A 16272-nucleotide genomic window follows, 5' to 3' on the forward strand; every position below is an offset into this window, starting at 1 on the left:
TCATGGGAAGACTACGGTGCAGCTCCATACATAGGAGAACAGGCTCATACCAAAGACCTCCAGCTCAGCTATGTGACTGGGACACAGACCAGAGGCTGGTCCCCCTCAGTGAATTTATCAGTTTCCCAGTCCACACTAACAGGGATGCTCTGGGAGAAATCACTCGGCTGCATTTGGTTTAACTTGCACCACTGTGTGAGAGTTTACAGCTGCACTTCACTTTTGGTAAGTACTGAATTAAAGACACTGATGTATGTAGAAGAACGTAAAGAAATCCATAAAATGTGTTTCAGACTTTTTCTAAGTGTCGATCGGTTGCAGAAAAAATGTGCTGCGATTCAAGAGAATGGCTATCCAGCTGCTATAGTGGTTTGGGAGGAGATGATCCCAATGACTTCACTCTAAACAACCATTTAAAAAGTGGATGACAGCCAGCAGTTGATGGTATCAGCAGGACTTCAAGCTGTTGATTACAACCCCATGTGTGTGTTTGTGTGTGTAAGTTTTAATGTCTGATGTTGAGTTAGAATGTCAGAGGCGGATCAGTGATGTTACAGCTGGAATTATCAGTTCCAAAAGTATTAAACTATCAAGTATTTTTAAGAGCCTCTGTTTGGCTCTGATGCGATTACCTGCTTCAATTGCTATACACTGAAACATAGAAACATTTACATTACATTTGTTTTCTAGCATTTTAGAGACCAAACGATTAAGGGTTGGAAACCAAAAGAGTGAGTGAAAATGAAAATAACATTAAGTTGCAAGTCATTTTCCCTCTGGTTTCCCACCTCACTTTTCTCTTTTCAGGGAAATGATGTGTTTTACTGGACAGCAAGTGAGACTTTGAACAGATTCGGCTGCATGAAGTGTGACATATTCAAGTATTTATTTTCTTGTTTATGCATATTATTTTATTTATCTGAGTTTTTCAAGTCATTAGATGAAATCAAATTTATAAGTGGCTATTAGAGTTCACACCTTGCTGTCTTTTAGTGACGCCGCCGGTCTGTAGTCCTGATCCTGACATGAACCTGGGGTTTTTTCCCCCTTTTCTCAGGAGGTCTGGAGAGTGAACTCATGCTGATTGATTGTGTGACTGTAAAAGGATACCCTACTTCCTGTAGGCCCTCTCTCCAGACAGCAGGACCAGAAAATCTTGGATCAGCCATCTCTGTTTTTCTCTGCGGTCTGTATGTGTGTGTGTGTGCTGTCTGTGGATTCAGGAACTTTAATGTCTGACTTTTAAAATCTCTCCTATAGCTTTTGAGCTTCCTGAGGTTTTTTTTTTTGTTTGTTTGTTTGTTTTGTTTGTGTTTTTAGACATCTATTTCAATCTATTTACTACCTTAGTTTTCATTGTTTGGTCCTCGAAGAGAGACTAAGATGCTTTTTAGGAGTTTATTAATCAATTACTTGATTAATTGTGAATAATATTTTATTTAAAGCCCAAAGTATTCATTTTAAAATGATGTGATACCATGAAAAGAAAGCAACAAATACATTTAATCTGTATTTGGTATTTTATATCTTACTAGTGATGGTTTTGTGCTTTTCCTTGTAATTGTGTTCTCAGAGCGTTCTGAATTTCAGTGTAAGCTGCAGGACGTGTCAGGACCTCAGGGAGTTATCCAGCCCAAAGCTTTAACTTTGGCTGAGCCTCAATGACTTTGGGGCTCTGAGGGAATACTTTTGAGGACTGGTCATGGGGCTACAAGATTGATTATGGCTGCGTTTTCAGACTGGGTTTTTATTGGTGACACAGAGCCAGACATAGAAACTTTCCTCTCGATCTGTTTTCCTACTTAGTCTTTAGGAAAGTTTTTTCCTTTCCTTTTAAAATATGCACATCTGAAATATTTGGTTGAATTCAGGCATTGTTGCTCTGAGCTTTGTAGGATAAGGCAAGGCACCACACGGCCCGGATTCAACTTGATGTATTTCGTGCGTTGCTTTGGTCTTGCTTTGGAAGATGCTGCTCTATGACTTGACTGACACAGGTCATTGTCAGGGAGGCCATCTGAACTTTTATCCAATATATAACTCCGGTTCTTTTTTTCTTGGGGACAGAGTACTCAGGGCCCAGCTGAAATTTCGTCCTCGGACTGAAACAGAGAAGGTCACTGCGATGAACAGCATGCTTCCTCAGAGGAGTGCGGTCACCTCATTGGGCTATGGCTCAGGTAGGACAATGTGATATTAAAACAATATATAGATTCATGTTTGATATTGATGACTTTAATTCGCAGTTCAGATGAGAATCTAACAGAAATCATTCTGGAATATATACTCCTCAACTAATATTGATTAGAAGATCCTTAAATTAAATTTATCCTTAAAAGAGTAAGATCTAATCAACTGAGCTGGCTAATATGTAAACCTGGATTAGTTGAAGTTGGTTTATTGAGTTATCTTGACTACTTTCCTAAAACTGGAAGCCAGAACAGCTTTTTGAGCAAAGATTTTCTGCCAAAGGACAATCTGTGATATCACATGAACTCTGTAATTACATATTTATTCACTGTCCAGTCACCCACGACTCAGGGCACTGTGCTCACAGCGCTCGCCAAGATATTTGGATGTCCTCAGGCTTTCTTTTGCAGTCGAGACTATGATGCATTATGGCTTGTCTTGGTTCAGCAGCATTCTTCCATTTTTAGAAGAAGCCTAACCGCTGATTGAGCCAGTGTTTGTATTGGACTGAGGACTGTATGAGCATACATTCTTCACTGGTTTCCCCCCCTTACTCAGCACGTGTGCGACAGCACTTCTCTTTATTGAGCTGGGGCTTATTAAAGCAGTTACATTAAACCTGAGTGTAATGTGTAGCCCAAAGAGAGACAGGACGTCATGCTCTGACAACTCTTCTCTTTTCGACAGACTGTGTGAAAATTGAGCAGAGCAGCAGTGGCTCAGTTGGTGGGACGTTGCTGAGGGGGTCCCGCTCTAAGGCCGAATTACAGGAACTGATGGAGACGCTGCAACGCAGGAAGAGTGCTCTGGAGGCCAGTCTGAGGGCAGCTGAGTGCAGCCGCAAGTACCTCAGCGTGCCCTCACCTGTTGGATCCCAGTCCACCAGGACGCTATCCATCCTCAGCAATATCGATCGCCCTCCGTCTGGTTCTAGAAACTTCTACATGACCAGCAGCAGTGTGCCTCCATCACCTCGTCAGGGTGAACGCCAGCTGAGCTCAAATAGTTTCCTCCGTCATTCCCACTCTCGCCACCAGTCACAAGACAGTCTGCTCCTCTCTAACACAGCGGATGGAGGCTCTATGCTGTCCTCTTATGGGGAGCCCCTACCTCGTTCTCCCAGGGCTAAAAGTGGAGCAGCCAGCATGCCATCCAGCCCGCGCATGGGCCGCAGGCTCTACTCTCAGGGCAAAGCTGGAGTAGACTCTCGGCAGAGGAAATATTCCACTGGCTCCCTCACCAACCTGGGAATGCACAGCCGTTCTCTCCCACGGCTTCACAACACAGCAGACCCCCCTGCTCTGTCTCTCCCATCACGCCACTCAATGGGTTCACACAGAGGAGTGGGCTCAGCAGGGCCACGACGCAGCCTCTCCTCCCTGGAGCAGCCCCCAGATGTGACAGTACCAGCCAGCATGCCCAGCACTCCCAGGAGGGCCAGTCTGGCCTCTCTAAGCTCTCTGGGTGTAGATCTTGATGGCATAGGATTGGATCTTAGCTTTGGAGAGAGGAGGTTGTCCTTTGGGAAGAGTGGGTTGAGTCCAGGACAGAGGGTGGGCAGCATCAGCTCTTTGAATGGCAAAGAGGAGCTGAGAGACTACCACCAGCACCAGAGAGATGAGCGACTCAGGGAGCAGAAAGTGCAGAGACTGGTGAGTTTGTCTGCTAATTCCACATCTTATTGAGACCTTGTATGTAAAAAAAAACTAATATATGGTCCCTTGTTTGCAGGAATGCCAGCGTTTGGAGACCATCTTGAACCTCTGCACAGAGTTGGGTCAGGTGGAAAAAGAGCCGGCAGCTACGGCTGTTTCTGACCTGCAGAAGATCAATAAGGAGTTGGAGAAGCTGCAGGTGTCAGATGATGAGTCTGTGTTCTCGGACTCTCCCGGCAGCACCGCTCCAGATGGCTGCTTCGGGGCAAAAGCCAGAGATTTCCACCTTTCTGATGAGCAGCAAGTTAGTCAACGTCAGCAGAGTGGATATAGAGAAACCAGGCCGCACTCACCAGATATTAGCCTGAACAGCAGCGCCCCCTCACCTTCCACCCAGCACAGAGTCAAAGTAAGTTTCACCAGAGTCACACAGATCCTCATAAACACTGAGTCAAGGTTGGGAAATTGGATCATTGTAAATACATAATGAACTTACCCAGAAGTAATTCAATTACTGTGAGGATTTCGTAAAAACTTATTTCAAAAACAAGTAGTAGGCTGGGGTTAGGCTGGAAGACCTGGAAGGAACTCACACAGTCACAGGGAGGACGTGCAAAATTTGAGGTGGCAGTTCTAACCACTGCACCACCAGCTCATGCCATAGCAAATAGAAGCTTTCCTTTTAGTCTTTCCTTTAGCCTTTTGATTTAATTTAAATCGGAGAATGAAGCTGTTTGTTTCCCTGCCAACTTTGGACGAACTTATCAGTGTTGAGTAGTTAGCTGTTTTTTAGAGCGCACATGTTTACTGTTCACATTAGGAAAAGCACAGATACTAACATGTTTAAGCTTAATTTTTCTACACATAGTTAAAGCTGTGTAGGGCCACTGTAAAGTCATTTACCACTTGGACTGAGGTGTTTACTCTACCCTTGTCCCTTTTCTTATTTGCTGTGCCTGTCCTCCTTTCTTGGACTCCACAGAGTGAGTATTAAAGTCAGTGACGAGGAGACCCAGCTGTGTTGGAGAGCAGCTGTGTCCCACCCCTGTAGTGGAATGCAGTGTATCTAAGTGCTGATCACTTGTACATCTCAGTTTGTTTACCTGTTGCAATATCATGAGAAATTCTTTCAATTCCCAGTTTCATTTGCGTTTCCCTCTCTAAATTTTGGCCAAACAACATTTTAAATTCTGGTGGAGATTAGAAAATTTTCACAGTATCCAAAATTAGAACTATGTTTGGAAAAAAATACATTTATATCATGTTTAAGGGACGTGAAATGTTTACCACCGGACATTACGGTGCAGACATGTTTCTCTGTATTTGAAGGATCACTGATTGGCCATTTATGGTGCAATAGTGTCTGCCATCTACAGCATTTCAAACACAAACACTTGATGCTCTTCAAAATCATCAGGCCTTTTTTGAAGTACTGTTCAATGTGCATATCTGGCAATTTGTACATTTCCTGTTTGTGTTTGGTACTTCAAGAACCTAAACAGAGAAATAACAGTATCATAAGACCTCCTCCTTGATGTTAATACAGTGTGGCCTGCTTTTGCCAGACACAATGAAAAATAAATAAACATGTTTCATTTACAAAAACAAATATATCAAAAATGTATTAAATACAATGATTCCTCTTCTGTTTTTTCAGTCCTTGTGATGTAGAGTTACTGTCCATAACATCTTTTTTTTCCACTCCAGAGCAGGAACAAGCTAATGGTGTGTCTGGTTTTAATGAAGAAGTCCCAGATTTCTTTCAGCACTCAACCATTCAAACTCTTTAAGGAGGGGGGAACAGGAAATGACTTTATCCCACGGAGAATTAGTGTGTGTATGTGTGTGAGTGTGTGTGAGTGGAAGAATGTTAGTGTATATCCATGGCAAAGAGATGTGTTTTTCCAGATGTTTTTAGCTTACGGACTCTAAATGTATGGAGGACTCTGTTAATATAAAAATGTAGTTAACATATCATCACATATCATCAGGTAATCTTTGTTGTATGAAAGATACAACATAACTCTAAAGCGAACCTGGAGTTAATGAAAAATAAATTCGATTTCCTAGTTGAGCCCATCACTTCTGCAGTTTGTCAGTGGTGACAGAGGTTTACAGGCTCCAGATACCCGCCATCTCTGGCATTCCTCGGAGCAGGGTTAGTGTGCAGAAAGACGCAGAGCTCACATCCTCTCTGGGAAGTTATAAATCCCCGTCCCGCTGGGCACACGAGTCTCCAGAAACTCTCTTGTCTCCTTTAAGGAAGAATACCTGAGAATGCAGGAGCTCTTCGATGTGTTCATGTTTAAGTATGAATGAGTGTGTGTTGGGTGCTGGTAAATGGTGCCAACCGTGGGAGCGCTTTGGCGTGACTGGCAGTGACTGGAGTCCAGTGATTGAGATTTCCATTATGCTGAGCGGAAAAGAATCCTGTTGTCAGTGATCCAACTTTGGATGAGTTAGAACAGCAGCTGCTGTCATCTGATTCAACAAGCTACCTCATTTTATTAACGACAGACAACACTTTTTTTTTTTTTACCAGGAAGCAAGTTGTTTTTTGTGTTCTAAAAACTTTGTGAACATACAATCACCAAAATGTGTATACCACAAAATTTGTAGCCTCCTGTGGAGACAAGCGTTTATATGAATTCCTGATGTCACTGCAGGCCTTGGAGAGCGCACAGCTGAAACAGGAAGTAACACACATAGAGGAAGAAAGGATTCAAGTCCTGAATAACATAGAAGAGCTGGAACAGAAGATCAAAGACCTTGACAACCAGATGGAGGAGTCCATCCGAGAGGTAGACCACACAGTGTAGTATATAAACACAACTACTGACCCCTGAACAGCCTGACAGGGCTTTTATCTATTATCAGATGAACTGATGGATTCACCCAAGAGTGTTGTGCACCGATGTATTGCTCAAACTTTTCACAGTCAAAAGTGATGAAGTGAGCTGATTTATTGGCTGATTTATTTGCGGAGGATGCGATGGGTTAGGGCAGCCATCAGAATTGAGAGATGCAGTAAATACTCTGAATGAAATGTTTTTTTCTGCTCTCCTGCAGATGGAGGTGGAGTGTGCTCTGCTGGACGGAGAACAGGAGTCAGAGATGGGCCAACTGCAGAGGGAAAAGGAGCTTCTGGACCAACTCAAGGAAAAGATTCGTTGCATTGAGGAGACTAGTCACACTGAGAAGTCACATGTAAAAATTTGTAAAATGTTAAAAAATGAAAAGCATTACATTAACTCAAGGGACAGCTTTTAGGCAGACAAAAGCAGCAAGCAGAGACGCCTGCACAAAGAAATGAAAAAAAAAAAAAAAAAAAGAAACGCCATTTAAAAGACCCCCCACCATCACTGCAGAAGTGTCCAAATGTCCTGGAGAAACAAAAGATGAAGGCGTCGCTGAAGTGGAAATGTGTTTCGGCACTTAGTTGTTTGAATTTGACCCTGAAGAAGTGTTACTTTAATAAGCCATGGAGCAGAACACCTGAACCAACTCCTCTAAACAGTGAGCTCACAGAAACACACCTAGTTTACAAATTCACTTTCAGCCCTGGGATCCCTTATTTGCACATTTGGGTTGAGGTTCAAATAGTTACCATGTGTAGAAAACTGTTAGTGCACCTGACTCCAATTTGGAAAAACAAAATCACCTGAAACTCAATTGGAAAGGCACAAATTGTAACACAAATTGTGTTTTGTAACACTTATACTTAAGCCTGCTATTATGCTCAAATTTAACCACACATTTGATCGTTGGGGTCAGTCTGACTCCCGTGATATCTTCCTGCCAGAAAACGATTTAGATCAAATTATTGGCCACGTTTTTGTTTTAGGCACTTTGTTTATTCATTGAATACATAAAACTTATTAACAAATTTCCTTTAGCACCACTTTCAGACCAAACTTTCAAAGTAGAAAGAATAGAAGCAGAAGACTGAAACAGACTGAGTATAAGACTGAAGCATGTTCAAAGTCAAACACATTGTCAAGCTTTTAGCAGGATTTTCTAAAGTTAGAAAATTAGAACATTGGTCAGAACATGAAACAGTTTTTATTGATAATGTGTGGAGCCAATCACAGCCAATGTTCTGGTGAGGGCCGGGTACACCCGGGACAGGTCGTCAGGGCCAACACATAGAGATACATAGAGAAGAACAAGAACACGCGTTCACACTCACCAATTAACATAAATATGCATGTCTTTGGACGGTGGGAGGAAACCAGAGTACCTGGAGGAAACCCACACATGCTAACTCCACACATAAAGACACCAGGCCCGGGAATAGTTATGCCGTGGCACTACCTTGCAGACAAATTTCTTGCACTGAGCCCAGTTCATACTCGTCTTTGAATCCTTTTGAGTGGGACAAACCTGCCACCTGCCACATTACCTGCCTGTGGTTTGTACCATTTCAGATGTTGGGGTTCCTCACCAGGGCATAAGATGTAAAAAATCATCCTTTGGCCATGTAAAGCACAGCCCCTGGGCCCTGATCAGGTGCTTCTCCAGGGGATTTTCCTGTGTAAACCTGCAAAATGCAGACATAGCAGGACTGTGCATCACATGCTGCCCAAACCTTGATGCTGTATTTGACAGGTTTGCTCAGCATATATTGTCGGAATGGACACAGCCCAAGAAACCCAACAGAGCATCATCAAAAGTCACCATACCAAGTATAAAAATTCTGGGAATTATGATTTCCCTTCCCCCTTGTGATGTATCAGTCGAAAATGATCAAGTCTGCACCTGCAGGTGTAGGAATGTGAGGTCGCACACACTCAGCTTGTTGTCAAATTGACCCCAAAGTTGATTAGAGGGTTACTGAATATCAAATACTGAAAACAGCAAAACGTTTTACCACAAAAAATTTCTGTATGTGTAATTATAGTTAATTCTCATCTATTAACATATTACTGTGTCTCTGCTGTTTCTCAGGATGCTAAGGAGCAAACAAAAAGCTTGGAGGATTCAGAGTTTCAGAAGCTGGAGAGAGAAATGAATCAGGATGCAGAAAAAGAGAATCAGAGTCAAGAGCTACTGCGAGAGATTGCTGAGTGTCAGCGTCTCTCTGTCACACGCAAGGTAAAGAGAATTAGGCTCTGTGAACGTGCATGTGTAACAAATGACTCACGGTAAAATGGCATCAGCCACAGTGTACAATAGCAATTGTACATAAACTGTGTTAATGCGCTTACCAAAATCTGATAAAAAGTGAAACGTGTTCTGCCTCATGGTTGAGCTACAGGGCACTCTTCAGTGCATCTTCAAATGATATCCAATGAGTAAACATCCAAAGGAACAGGCCCAGTCAAGAACTGCACGGATCAAAATTAATTTAATATAATGTGCATTACTGCACCAGGCTGGCTTAAGCCATAAACAATAAAAACAAGCACCAATGCCACTATAAAATATTATTTGTTGTGAGCATTTGAAATTTTCTGGCTTTTTTTGGTCATTACTTTGCGGTCTGTTGTTAATCTGACTACAAGCTGTGTATGAAAATAAAGCTGCAAAATGTAGACATTTGTAGATGAAAGCATGAGCTATTTACAATACACAATACCAATACTAGCTATGAAAAGTATGCAATACCAAAGGCCTTGAGGAATAATTGACTTTTAAATCCAGGGTAAAAGCATGGAGAGTTGGCAAGACAAGAACTTTATATATATACATGCATTACAGTATGTACTTTAATTTGTGAATCGATTAAGTTGTAGGAAAAAAATAAATCACAAAACCTGAATTTCCTCTTTCATAATGCAAACATCTGCTGCTGGTGCTTTAAAATCAAATGCCCCTTCAGTTTCTGCTAATAGCACCACACATTTGTTTCATACTTACGGTAATACTTTTCTGTCCTGTTGTGTTCTCATAGGAAAGACTGATTACACTGAAGAAACAGTCCTCACAGATCGCCTTACAGGCTCAGCAAGAAAGAGACAATTTCCAGAGAGAAAAGAACAATCTGCTCATCATGCTGCAGAAGGTAAAAAAGGCGTTGTGCGCTGATTTTATAAGTAGTTCTTTCTTTTCTTTTTTTACTTTTACTTAAATATCAATTCCCGATGTCTCCAGGAGAGAGAGAAATTGGTGTCTTTGGAAGGCAAGTATGCAGAGTTGTCTGAGGGACAGTCCTTCACGGCCGTCCCTGAAACCATCAAAGAGGTAGGAGCCACTTACAGCTAAAAAAAAAATGCTTCATACATCCAACAGCAGAGTAACTCTCAGGAGAATTCCCTTCATTGTTATCCTTTCACTGCAGCACTTAAACTCTCTGAAGGAAAGGAGAAGAAGCAACAAAGAAAACTCTTCCCATCCAAATGAAAGCCTACCTCACAAGAGGAGCCAGCAGCTCCCCACCTCCTACGGCAGATCCCTGGGACGAACACTTCCTCCCAAGGTTCTTATGACTCTTTTAAACCTTTACATCTTTTGTTACATTACTGATTATTCTGTAGTTTGTCTTTGTTATTTCAGCTGGATGTCCACTTCGTGGAAGGAGTCAGAAATCTAAATCCTTCAGCATTCACAGCAAGTTTGTCTGACTGAGGACTGATGAAGGTTTAGCACTTTGAGATGACTTTGAGGCTATTTCAGCTTTATGCAGGTTCTTGCATGTGTGTTCTTATGCGTTAAAGCACCTCTGATGCACATCTTGACTCTTCTTTCATCGACTAGTCTCCAGGTTTGAAGACTCCTGAGCCCAAAATGTCACATTGCTAATGTTGAGAACTGAGAGGTTCACATACTTTTTCCAGCCTCTGCTATGAATGTTTGAATATTCTTGATATTCAGTGTGGAAAAGAGATGTGCATTTGTCTTTGTGTTATTAGTTAAATTAGAAGGTGTTTGTTCCTTATTATACCTTATGAATTTATGTAACTTATATTTACATGCAGGTCACTCCAAAGGTGTTCACCTGCTTATTTCTTATCATTGCAATTGTGCCTTTTCTGATCCTGGACTGCAAAAGAGGAGGTTTCCATAGCCTCTATTTGTATTCAGAGACATTTGAGCATTGAGCCGAAATTCTCAGTTAATCAGCTCATTGAAGTATTTGAGAAACGTTAGTGGCCGTATGAAACTTGTAGATCCGGGTCCTGACCAGCCGCTGTGCTGCCATTTCCTCCTCAGGCTCACCCGCCTCTGTCCCAAAGCTCCAGCTGTGGCAGTGTCATCCCACCCGGCTTCTGCTTCCCCACCCGCGACTTGAACGCCCGCCGCCTGCCCAAGAGTGAGTCAGCACTCACGCACGCCGCACCGTCTCCACCTCAACTCTTTACAATGTGACCAGTTTTGATCCTCAAGCTGTTTGCATGCATCAGAACAGGAGATACTGTGATGAGGCAACAATCTATGGCACTAGTTACATTTAAATGAAATATTTGCCCCAGCAGAGGTGTGGCAATTTATACAAGGTATACATTTTCAATCTTGAGCCATATTCCTTGTCTCCACATATCTATTGGATATGGCAGTATGTCTCATTTAATGGGTCCAGTGAGCTTGTTTCATTGCAATTAAAAGGAATTGCTTTGTGTGTAATTACAAAGTTCTTCCTCTGCTCCACACAGGTGGGACCTCTGTATAAACCTCTGTATTATCAATATTTCTAAATCGTCTGATGTGTTTAGCTTGATGAAGTGCTGTTACAGCACTAAAAACGATTACATGATGCAACTAGTTAATTAATTGAGTGATTTTGTACTTACATCAGCTCATGCCTGCTGAGGGCATTTCCACTTCGTTTCTGTAATGCTTTGTAATATTTTTCTCTGTCAGCAGGCAACAACCACGCGCACATGAACGAAGAGCGGCAGAGAAGAAGTGACTTCTGCAGCAGGTTGGTGTCTGAGTCCAATGTTTTCCTGGACTCCTTCGCTTACAGAGACAACAGCCACGCCTCAGACACCATCAGCGTGGACAGCTCTGACAGCCTGGAGACCAGCTTCTCTGCCTGCTCCCCAGACAACATCTCCAGGTTAGAGACAAATCACAGTGACATACAAACAAAAGAACAGAGGACGTTCAGGAGATAAGAGCAGAAAGAGGAGATGTCATAGCTGTCTGTTCAACCTCTTTCTCACACGGATAGTTACATACAACTTATCCAATGTAGCCTGTCTAATGGCAATTCTGGACTCTGTCATATTTAACAAGTTGGTTAAGGAAGTTCTCTAAAATATATATATTTGCATTTACTACATCTGCCCAAAAGGTTCTGTTTTATCTGTGTATATTTGTTTGTTTGTTGGTCAGCAGATTACTCAAACAGTTATGAAACAGTTTGCACCTAACCTTGGGAAGGGATGGGAAACTTACCCGGGAAAAAACATTCAGTGCTGGTGCTGATACATTTAAAGAAAATAACATTTGGATCTTGATTTTTTTTATATATCGTGTTGTGTTTTCCCTTTTCTATTCTAGTGCCAGCACCTCCAACATGGCAAAGATCGAGGAGATGGAGCGTTTGCTTCGAGAGGCGCAGGCTGAGAAGCAGAGGCTCCTTGAGCATCGGGTAATGTGTCACACCTAAACCTCCACCAAAAACCTACTGTACCGAGCTGTGCGTGGTCAGTGATGGATGTAACTCACTGTGTGCGGTGTGGGCAGGAGCGGGAAATGGAGATGCGCAGACAGGCCCTGGTGGAGGAGCGGCGGAGAAGGGAAGAACTAGAGAAGCGACTACAGGAGGAGACGAGCAGGAGGCAGAAACTCGTTGAGAGAGAAGTGAAGCTCAGGGAGAAACAAAGATCGCAGGTACTCAGAATAGCTGAAAAGAAATGGTCCAAAACATTTTTACCCCGCACGTAAATACATCACAAACATGCCAACACACAATGTTTACACCTGTCATCTCAATTTATCGCTTGTTTGTGTAGTCTCGGCTCCTGACACGCTACCTCCCCATAAGGAAAGACGACTTTGATCTTCATGGCCACATTGAAGCTGCAGGACACAACCCAGACGCCTGCTTCCATCTGGCCATCACTGATAAAACCTGTCGAGGCTTTCTGGTCAAAATGGGTGGCAAGATAAAGACCTGGAAGAAACGCTGGTTTGTCTTTGACCAGAACCGAAGGACGCTCACCTACTTCGCAGGTGAGCACCTCCTCAGTTCTCTGTTTAAAAGAGTGCAGTTTAAAGTGTGAGAAAACAGCTACTCCAGCCATGATGGCATTTGTAAGCCTTCCAGGATACTGAGAACAAGCTTTCATCATGATGTTGATTTTTATGTTTATACTCTCCGCTGCAGACAAACATGAGACCAAGATGAAAGGAGTCATTTACTTCCAAGCCATAGAGGAGGTGTACTATGACCATTTAAAAAATGCACACAAAGTAAGACCAACATTTATGTGCCTGTGTGTACATGTCTGTGATTGTTAGTCCAGAATGTCCACATATGCAGCATTTTGCTTAAATATGTTTACATCTGTTTGTCTTCTTCTCCCCCTTGATTTGTCCTCTCTCCCTCCCTCGCATGCATCACCTCACCCCTCTCCTCCTACATTCACTTTCTTTTCAAAATTACATTCACTCCCCCACCCAAGAGTCCCAACCCCTCGCTGACGTTCAGTGTGAAGACCCACGATCGGGTTTACTACATGGTGGCTCCATCCCCCGAAGCCATGCGTATCTGGATGGACGTTATTGTTACAGGTGCTGAAGGACACATGCATTTTATGGTGTAAATGATCCCAACAGATTAGATTCCACACCACTAAAGTTTTTGGGTAATCAACGCATCCGCAGATATTGGCATAACATGAAACATATTGTGTAGAGCTGAGATCATCAGGTCAACCAAAAAAGAAGAAAGAAATCTTTGTTTACATTTTTAGTATTTGTAGCCTTTAATGACAATTCATGCTTGGAAGCACGGTTTATACTTTATGTAATCATGTATAACAAATGAAAATAAGTGATATGCAGGTTTCATAACTAAGCTATCAAGTTATTTTTTTATTTCTTTATGTAGTCTAAGTGGCTCATTACTAACTCAGCAATTTAGCTGTTACGTGTTTCTAATCTCGGCTTTTCTGGACACTCTCAGTCATTTTTAGCTTTTATTTGGTTCAAACTTAATCAGGGATGCTATTGAATGAATGGAACATCTGCTACATTTCCAAAGTGTTGTATAGACCACTGCGGCTTCCCTATAACAGATCTGTCAAACAGCTTTCCATAAACTATAACTTTTTGTAATTTGCTCCTCCCTACTTTTCAAACCAAAGTTTATGTTGTTGGTCAATCTCTGTCGTGTCATCATGCTTTTCTTCTCTCTCATCCATTTCCTGTTTGACTCAGTCTTTTTGCTATTTCCACATCTTAGTCAGACTGAAACTTAACGCTTTTCATTGTTAGTGAGTCCATGAGTCACAACTTCCTGGTGACTTTTCCCAGATGGGATCACCACTTTTGAATTTGAGGTTGTGAGTATGCACATTTTTATGTTAGTGTGAGATTTATTATTTTACAGTATTAATTCGTACTTTTAACTTGAGCTTTTTGATTGCTGCTGCCAGACTGCCAGCATAAGCTGCTCTTGTCTGCTTTTTCAAAGCAGAGCTGAAGGTTCCACTATGAGTATTCAGCAGTGGATATATCTCTCTATGTATCATTTTCCTTCCAGCAAGCCTTGATTTGTGTTTTTCTTCACACATGCAAACTTAATTATGTGAAGGAGAGATTATCACAGGCACTTTTTTACATTTTATTATTATGAATAATTTGTAATTGTTGGCAAATATTCTGCCTATTAAAGTAGAACATTTTTCCACATGACAATGGCACTGTGCTTTATACCTACCACTGTGCAGCTAGCTCCCTCTATGCACAGTAGAGGCAGCTGACCTCGTAAAAAGGAGGTCATGTTACAGTATGCAGCCTTGAAGCTGTATGTGCTCCATCCACTGCATGTTTCTTACACTAAATCTTTTCATTGTCTTTTTTTCACCAGCAGAGGTCCTCCGTGCAGAGTGGTTGCACTAGAATGACGTAATGTAGTGGAGTAGAGCCTCTATGATCTATATACTCTAATGCTCTAATGAGCATTTACAAGCACTTAAGCATATCAAGCTAAAGATTTGCTTTTTGAAAGCAAATCAGGATATGTACAATCTCAAACACAAAATGATTTTTATTATTATTATTATTATTATTATTATTAAATTCAAGCATTTAATCTGTGTATTCACTGACGAATTACCCCAGTCTGACTGTATCTTATAATGAAAGATGGCTTTAATGCCAAGTGACCAGCATCTGGTCCGCAGGCTTCATGGCTGCCTGTTTGTCTTGTGCTGAATCAGTGTAGGTTAACTCAGCCCTGCAGCTGCCGATCAGGCTGCAGAGCCAACAGGGTTGCAGATGAGTCGTTGCCCCTGCTGGAAGCTTCTCAGTGAACACATGATTCTGTCACCATCGCTTCCCCAAAACTGTCATCCACCTTAAAACCAAGCAAAATACCACCTTTATATGTGGTAATTTGTGTCTGTATTTTGAAAATGTTGCATATTTTATATTTCATATCCCAACTATTATGATTTTAGTGGACACTATGTTATAGGTTTTTATATTTGACATATGCCATGAATTAATAAAATGAAAGTAATAAAATGTTGATTATGAATCATATCTCAAAAGTTATGTTTACTTATTTTGTCTGTTGAACATTAATATTATATTTTTGTACATTTATTTATATAAAAAAAGAATTGTGCTTTAAGAGCAGAAAGATAAGCGAAAGTCTTTCCTTCTTCTATAAGTCTTATCATGGCACACTGGGTGCCATAGCATTGTTTCCATACTGTCATTATGTCACCCTGGGAATCGATGGCCTTGTTACAAAGGCATGCACAGTGCCCCTATCATGCAGTGTCACTGGATATTTTCATAAAACCTGATTTCTTTTTATTTATAAGAGTCAATACCCTCATTGATGTGACATCCTCATCTTGTTTTTGTTTTTGTTTTGTTTGGGTTTTTTTTTTTTTTACTTTTAGCCATGACATATGTACTCATGTAATATGGGTGTCTTCCACTTTGATTGCTTTGATTTAAAAGTAGAAAGTAATGAAAAAATACTCAAAGCCTAAGTAGGCTACTTAAAATGCAGTGGTTGAGTGAATATATGTAGTCATGTTGCACCACTGTATAATTATTTTGTGCTTGACTGGCTCAGCCGAGGTCAGTGAAAATACAAATTTTAAAAACAAGCTGATTATAGTGTAAAGTATGACTCAGAACTACAAGAATGAAAAAACAATGTTGATTCAGTTTAAAACTGTACATGAGGTATTAACTGGGTGTGCTATTAACATGTATATCGCGCATGTGCTAATTAAGGCACTCATGTTTCGAAGCTCCTCCTCCGGACACTTGCAACCTTTCATTGGTTGACCTA

General features: G+C 41.5%; 1 protein-coding gene across 1 annotated transcript; it reads left to right on the plus strand.

Annotated features, from left to right (window-relative positions):
• Positions 1-15748, plus strand: phldb2a (pleckstrin homology-like domain, family B, member 2a). The gene is made up of 17 exons (XM_029519948.1): positions 1-225; positions 2068-2180; positions 2878-3842; positions 3922-4254; positions 6512-6646; positions 6915-7052; positions 8793-8939; positions 9739-9849; positions 9939-10028; positions 10126-10263; positions 10998-11097; positions 11646-11844; positions 12291-12381; positions 12477-12623; positions 12746-12965; positions 13120-13205; positions 13418-15748. The coding sequence occupies exons 2-17, from the start codon at positions 2126-2128 to the stop codon at positions 13556-13558; spliced, it is 3096 nt and encodes a 1031-aa protein (XP_029375808.1). The 5' UTR covers positions 1-225; positions 2068-2125; the 3' UTR covers positions 13559-15748.
• The last annotated feature ends 524 nt before the right edge of the window (positions 15749-16272 follow it).

This window comes from Echeneis naucrates, chromosome 14 (genome assembly GCF_900963305.1).
Source record: "Echeneis naucrates chromosome 14, fEcheNa1.1, whole genome shotgun sequence".
NCBI lineage: Eukaryota > Metazoa > Chordata > Actinopteri > Carangiformes > Echeneidae > Echeneis > Echeneis naucrates.